The 8106-nt window shown below is 39.2% G+C and overlaps 1 protein-coding gene across 1 annotated transcript; it reads left to right on the forward strand.

Annotated features, from left to right (window-relative positions):
* Positions 1-4267: 4267 nt before the first annotated feature.
* Positions 4268-5701, forward strand: LOC137283957 (beta-1,3-galactosyltransferase 1-like). Its single transcript, XM_067815629.1, has one exon. It carries the CDS (start codon positions 4268-4270, stop codon positions 5699-5701), a length of 1434 nt encoding a protein of 477 aa, XP_067671730.1.
* Positions 5702-8106: the final 2405 nt, after the last annotated feature.

Consider the following 8106-nt stretch of genomic DNA (forward strand, 5'->3'; position numbering starts at 1 on the left):
GGAACACCTGTTATCCGAACTTACTTGTAAGTCGAAGACGTCCAACAACGAAAAGAATGCCTACAATACAAAGCCAAAGAGGCCTTGGGTTCCCGTCTAACAAACCCGTTACTTAGATCTTACAAAGAAAGTCCTAGCATTATTTCAGTTAATAGACCCAAGTAAGGACTACATGTTGGCATTGATAATTAATTCCTATTTCCACTGTTGGGACACTTCTACCAAACATCATCAGAGATGTATATCTTTCACGTTCATAAAATGCGTTTGATTCAGGATTTTGGTGTTGCAGCATTTTTTACTGGATTCAATGGAACAATGTCTTCCTTCTATAGCATACATTTTTATTTACCGACTGAGTTCCGGAATCACATAACCTACCCTGCGCGTATTTCTTGTTGTAAAATGTTCCAAGAATTCACAACTGATAGTGAAATTCATAGTTCCTGCTAATGAAATCAGTGGCCAAACGTAATCTCATTTGGCTCGATAAGGATTTCAACAATGTCTGATTCAGAATATATCTTTTGTAAATGCGACATACAACAAGAAACAAATATGTGTTGTCACAAAATTTGTATGCATATTGTATACATTAGCTAGAGAAGGTTACAACGTACTAAACTAACGGGAAAAAGATACGAAACCAAGTCGTAATCACGACAAAATAAAACCAAACCAAAACAAAAAAACAAACTGCGACAAAACACCATTGTGAAAAAAGAAAAGTGAATTTTAATAACAGGTGTATGGGCAACATGCATTTGCACAGGGAAATACACCTTGGATAAGTAGTCCCGCCCCTCTCCAATTTCCTGTTGCTATAGAAAATACCATTCAATTTTAATTCCACGTTAGCCAATCAGAATTGTGGAAAATTGGATAACACACGTGCGAAGTTGTAATTATATAAGCATGTATAGGTTATTTTCACTACTTATGATTCCTGATTGAATAGTAATACTTTTACGAGTTTTTAAACGGGCAATGCCGTAGAAATAGCCAGGTGTGTGACGTAGTAGTTGCTATGGTAACTCCAGACAACAGAGTGTCTACTGTATCCCTGACACCCTCAAGGAAAGCAAGACAAATTAAAAAATCAGTGCTGATATCTGTTTGACGGTTTAACAGAAATATCAATTCCATTAAAATTGTACATTTTAACTATTTTTATCATGGTTAAACTTCTGTGCAGGTAAATGTGTGTGAGCAGACTGGTCTTTCTGCTACATAATCGCTACGCCACTGGTAGCACTCGTACTCATGCTGTTGCTTCGGTAAACGTCAATATGTGACAATTACTGTCCACACAACAGATGGTATGTCGAGTCCAGTCGAAAGACATAGCTCTGTCGTGATTACAGACTTCCCCAAGGTAAACGTTTGTTGTTTTGATGGTATATGTAAAGTAAATACATTTAAATATGCATTCACGTTTGACTGTAGCTAAATGCCTCCACAAATACTGTGTTATTTGATAAGATATTGCTATTTGGTGTCATGTTTGATATAACATGTGTTTAATAATTATTTTTTTTATCTCTCAACATGGCAGCCTGGGAACATTTTCATACCGTTTGTAATTTTCTGATGAAAGCTTTCTTAACAGGTCATTTATCTTATACATGTGCATATATTTAGACTACTAGTTCCTGTCTACATTCTCAGCAGTGTGCTCTATAGAGCATTGACATGCTAGGTTTGGGTTGGCAAAATCCCAACAAGGTAATCTGGCCAAGAGGTTTTAACTTAAGCTTCCGATACATCGATGATTTCATATCGTTCAATAACCGTCAGCTCGCCAGTTGAAGGAAAACCAAGTTCTGTGGATAGTCAACTTCTTTATTGCATGGGTTGCGACGTTTCGGTGCAGGTACGAACACCGTTATCGTGCAGATATCATCGCTTGCTCGATAACGTCGTTAGTGACTACACAGAAACGTCGCACCCAATGCAATAAAGAAGTTGACTATCCATAGAACTTGGTTCTATACAACTTCTAACATGCCCTTCAAAGAACTCGTCGATTGCCCTCCACTCATTAACCCATCTGAACTAAGGATTAAGGAGACAAGCGAGACAACCACAACTATTTTATCCTTAGAATTATGGATAAAGATTCGGAGCAACAAGAACCTCTCCAACAGGCTGTGTGTTTGTGGGTTTGTTTGTTTGTGTTAAACATGTGGAGGACATTTCCAAATCTGACGCATCGGTCACAAAAGTGATGCCCTATGCAATTCCCTATTTTGACTTATACCAAACGTTCCCAAACTATTTCAGGTGAGCAAATGACTCGACATGTCGCAAATGTTTATGGCGGGAGCCAGGATGCGGTCACCTTCTCACTAACACCTGGTATCATCACTGTTTCATAGTGATTCATAAACACATGCTCTGCCGTCGTATCGCCTAGTGACAGTCACTGAATTGTCTGGTTCAGACCCGATTTATAAACAAGATCATACTGCTGAAATATTGCTCAAACAAATACATACTCGTGATATGGTCTCAATTGTTCAATCAACTTTGATTTTGGCAGTGACTTCTTACTGATAAGAAAAGGGTTTTGTCTCGCGTATGAAAGGAGAATACCAACGCCTCATGTTTGGGTAAATCATTGAACAAGTAACCTTCCAAGATTAAAACTGAACAAAAGCGAAACTATATATATACCATCGTCTGCGTATATGGTGAAACGAATTTCTTTGGAAACTTATCATACAGGCACAAACTTTGCAGTCTATTGTTTTTCGCAATGTCTCTTTCGCTTTTATCAAAGGTACTTTTATCACATAAGCCCTTTTGTCTTCAACCAATATTCATCCCATTGTAATCAAATGCAATGAACACACTAGATGCCCGGGCTGAAGCATCTCTCAACACAGCAGGAAACTAGCACCATTACGTTCTGCTATGCACCATCTGTCAGAAGCATCTCTCAACACAGCAGGAAACTAGCACCATTACGTTCCGCTATGCACCATCTGTCAGAAGCATCTCTCAACAGAGCAGGAAACTAGCACCATTACGTTCCGCTATGCCCCATCTGTCAGAAGCATCTCTCAACAGAGCAGGAAACGAGCACCATTACGTTCCGCTATGCACCATCTGTCATAACGAACACAGACCTGCCTCTGATACGAGTATATACACACACTAATATGGTTTTGATCAAACACTGAACATTGACGTATGTGCATTACGGAAGATTCGTACGAAAATCTCACATCTCTGTATTTTGATATGGAAATAATGCCCTTAATTTTGGGGAATGAAAAAGATGTTGGGCAATTTCCTTCCACATCACCGCCAGGCATGACTTCATCTTCAGGCTTCATCTTGACCTCTTTGATGATCGTGCAGGGATTTACATTAACGTTTAGGAGAGCGTTTTAGCCTGATTGCTGTTTTTCAAGGTAGTCAGGTTTTGGGGTTGAGCTGTAATGGCATGGGGTGCCATCGTCGTTATGACAGTATCAGTGACCCGGGCACCTGGGACGATATCGTTCGAGACCATACTGTGCCCTTAATGCACATTCACATGGCTTTTTCAGTCATTATAAGTATTTAATGCACTGCCACTGTACCGCATGTATCTAATCATGCCTAATATTGAAATTGTTAGTGGAGATGCTTTACTTTAGAAAGTCTCATTTCTGTTTCCAGTTACAAAATTTGGGTTTCGCCTGGCAATGACTTGTGATGAATCATTGATTCGACTAATAACCAAAGTTTATGTTATTTCAATATCCAACTCATGATGGTAATCACAGTCACGTTTTTGCATAATATACAACTATCCGTACTGCCTGGATTCATTCTGCATCCTGACACTTGTTTTAAGAAGACAGCTGTATAATCGATTCTGCCCAATTATTTCTCTTACTATCGAAGTAAAATATTGACTTAAAGGACCACTAGACTCAATTTTTTGGTACTCTTTTTATCACTGCATATGAAAGAAGTTTGGTTAGTCATAAACGAAACACCATTTTTAAAAAAAAAATGTGGTTAATTAATACCAAGCGCTTAAAAGTTGCTAAAGAGCGGTGAGTGAGTATGATTTTAGCAATATTTCAGCAATATCGTGGCGAGGGACATCAGAAATGGGCCTACACATTTTGTACCAAAATAATCGTAAGAAATCATTTTGACACATGGATACAACACTCATCATCATATACCTCGGGTTATCAGGTTGCATGTCGTCGTGATGTTTTGTGGGTGTCACATGACAGTTTTGTCTTTCTGTATTTCAGTTAAAATGAGTGGATTTAACAGAAGGATAACGAGAAGGATATTTCTACTGAATGTTGCGGTATTGTGTGTATTGACATTACTGGTTATTATGCAGTATCAACGTATTCCGTTCCAGCACATGACACATGTTGGCGATGACCCCCGTAAGGTGGACAGCACCTACCATGGTTACGAACACTGGAAGCCATTTGACGGTAAAACCATTATCACAATCCAGAACTTCACTCAGCCTAAGGGCAAGGATGGGGAACATGCCTTGGAGAATAGAAATGACAAATATGACATTGAACCGAGGAGCCCACAGCAAGAGAACCACATTTTACCCACCGATCCTAATAAAACCGATCATAGGCAAATGAAGAGTAGCCATGGCGTTCTTGAAGTTACTCCCACTAGACGTAGAACATTTGACGTATCTAATCAGCATACCATACAAAGCAGGATTCACTCGGGTCATCAACGCACTCACAGTTCCTTGGTGAAAGGTCTCCCATTTAATATATCTACCACTGAACAGATACCTGGATTGTTCAACTATTCTGTGTTAAAGGAAGGTGAAGATAGGCATCCTCTTGTAAATCTGCATCAGTATCAGTTCACCTTGAACTCTGACCTCTGTCTGAGAGGTCACGTGTATCTGCTAATGATTGTTCACTCAGCCTTGGGTCATTTCAATTATCGACGTCGAATCCGAAAAACCTTTGGAAGCGTTCGTAAAGCGTGGAATAAAACAGTCGTCCTTGTTTTTACCGTCGGGGTTTCAAATGATGACACACTTCAAAACAGTGTCGTAAGAGAAGCTAACGAATTTAAAGATATAATTCAAGGGAATTTCATTGATGCGTATAGAAATCTGAGTATAAAACACATAATGGGTTATCACTGGATGCTGAATCATTGCCCTGAAGCAGCCTTTGTGTTAAAGATGGATGATGACATGTTTGTAAACCCATATGTGATTGTCAAGTATCTCACTCAGTTGAAGGAACCTACCAATCAGATGATATGTACAGTGTTTAAGGGGTTTCTCCCACAAAGGAAACAAAATCATAAATATCACGTTCCCAGAACAATGTATCCTTTTAATGTCTGGCCTGATTTCTGTCAGGGATTTGCATATATTATATCCCGGGATGTACTGTCCAAGCTTTACGATACTTCGTCTGTCACGCATTTTGTTGTCATGGATGATGTGTACGTGACTGGAATATTGAGATCAATCACTGGAATAAAGGCCAGGGGATTTGGAACCCTCAAAGGCCAGTGCCATTGGGAGAGAAACATCACAATTTCCCAATTAAATAGTATCGGAGTCATGATATCTTATACGTCTTATATCAGTCATGTATTCAAGAAGTGGAATTTGATTAGCGTATACACCGATGGTTCGTACCATTCGTCAGAGGTTGACAAGAGTAGTTTCATAAAACTGTGTTGAAGAACCATCAACGATGAGTTCTTTCCCACTCTTGTGGTGAGAGACCAGGGGTTCTCACAGCCAAGTGCGGAGTTTGTATAGATAAATAATTACGCGAATTTCGTTATCCAAAAATGTTATAACATGGAACCTATAAATTTTACCATAGTTTATATGGTTTGAGAGTGCGCTAAGACGCCAATTGTGAGACCCCTGTCACAGTTTATTATTCGAGCGTTGGGACGTGACGTGGACATTTCCTATTAATTATTTCATACACACGTACAAGTTTGGACAACTGGTAAAACATTCTTGGTTATAGTCTGAATGATCCATCAGTTATAAGTATAGTTGAACTGCTTTATAGCCTCTTGAAGTTTTCTACAGCTCTAAACACAAAAGATAAAGTCATCACCGGTCTCTGTCGTGCGCCGTGCGCTGAAACTGGTCACCTGTACCTCTGTGACACGTGGCCACTACTCAGTTTCTATCTGTGGCCTATGAAATCAGCGACGTGTGATAAAGACAAGTGTCTCAGAGGGAAGTTACCCTTCCATGATATGGCGCTGGCAAATGGCTGTTATCAGCGGACACAAGAACAGTCCTCGAAATGAATATCACAGTGATCCAGAATAGGCATCAATAAGATACACACCATTTGATATTCACGAATGCCCTTGCACATTGCAGAGGCAGGATATTATGTCCCAGGTGTTCTCTAAACAGAACAATATGACATCGGTCGTCCAACCACGGACACATAAAATCGGCAGCCGAATGCATTCTTTCGCAAACTGGAGGCCACGGCTCGATTGGGAACAGTTTGTTGAAGCCATGTTGACAATTTCTTGTGTTGCTAACATGTTGCTTAAAGCGGCGTAAAATAATACTCCCTTTCAGATCTGTGTGCATAAATAACAAACAATTTCACAATACCATCACTAAAATCACGGACATTGCTCGTCAAAGCTGAATCTAAAATATTAATGTGTAGAAACAGGAGTCGAATACAGAACATTAGAGAGCTCTGGTTCTCAGATTCCTATATACTATACACCAATCCAAAGCAATGCTGAAAGGTGACATTAACTACCTGTAATTACTGTAATTACTAATCTGTTCCTTCGCACCTGTGAAATGTATACTCTACTGTATGTATTCCACCATTGTTTTGTGCACAGACCTGTATTTGGTTATACTTGGCTTAATATCCATAGACTTCCATATTAATTTAGTGTAGTGTAAATAATTTTCATGAATTTAATTTTCGTAAAATACACGTACAGTCTTGCACATTTGTGAGGAATCATCACACCTACAATCAAATAATTTCTGTTTCATTTTCCTTTGCTAATTTATCGAATGACAACCATTTAATCACTGTGTGCACAGTGCCGTGAACGCCTATAACATGGCGGCCTATGAGATTTATGCTTTGTGTAACCATACCTAAGGTGATAAATGTGATGTCATTAGATAAATTGTGGCTTGAACATTATAATGAAACTATGTGAACAGACAGGGATAATTTCACATTTGCCTGTCAAATTTTTACAAAGATCCATCCTGAACGCACTTGTGAAAATTATTCATGCTGCGCTTTTAGCACGTGTTAATGAGTTATAGATTCAGTGACACTCGTTCTTACACACACTCATTCTTGTAGTGTACAAAAGGATGATCGGGACGCTGCCAAGTCGAAACTACTTTTTTCAATTGGCAATATAAAATTGTCGCGCGCACAAATAAAGGTCACGCGCCGATGCCCGAGAAACATTTCACCTTTTTATTTAGCCTTACTAGTTATTAAGTTTATGGATTGTCGGGCATTGGCCAAACATTACAAACCCTATGTAAACGTTCATAAACAGTCCTAGTAATTGTTTGATAGGAATTCTAGAAGTTGGTGAATCAGTGATAAAGTTTACGACTTTGTGGATAACAACTTCAAGATAACACCGTTGTAAGAATCTATACCAAAACGTCACTCTATGCAATAAAGAACCAGTTGTTTCATATAAAGTCGCATGCGTTTTTATTGAAAACAGTCCATCTTAGGATCCGACATATATCCGCGATATGAACACGTAATGCCTCTCAGAACGTAAGGTTAGGGAACATATGTTAAAGTCTGAGTTACTCTTTCTCAGTACCACCCGTGAATATATGCGTCTTCAGCAACCCATGCTTGCCATAAAAGGCGACAATACTTGTCGTTAGAGGCGACTTAACAGGATCGGTTGGTTAGATTCGCTGACTTGGTTGACACGTGTCATCGGTTACCAGTTGTGCAGATCGACGCTCCTAGTGTTGATCACTTGATTGTCTGGTCCAGACTCGATTATTTACAGATCGCCTCTATATAGCTGGAATATTGCTGAGTGCGGCATAAAACTAAACTCATTCACTTTCTCAGTACAGTACAA

Source organism: Haliotis asinina, chromosome 5 (assembly GCF_037392515.1).
Source record: "Haliotis asinina isolate JCU_RB_2024 chromosome 5, JCU_Hal_asi_v2, whole genome shotgun sequence".
Taxonomy (NCBI): Eukaryota; Metazoa; Mollusca; class Gastropoda; order Lepetellida; family Haliotidae; genus Haliotis; species Haliotis asinina.

Bases quoted from the DNA above. Each gene is read 5' to 3' on its own strand.
- LOC137283957 (XM_067815629.1), top strand. From the start codon at position 4,268: ATGAGTGGATTTAACAGAAGGATAACGAGAAGGATATTTCTACTGAAT.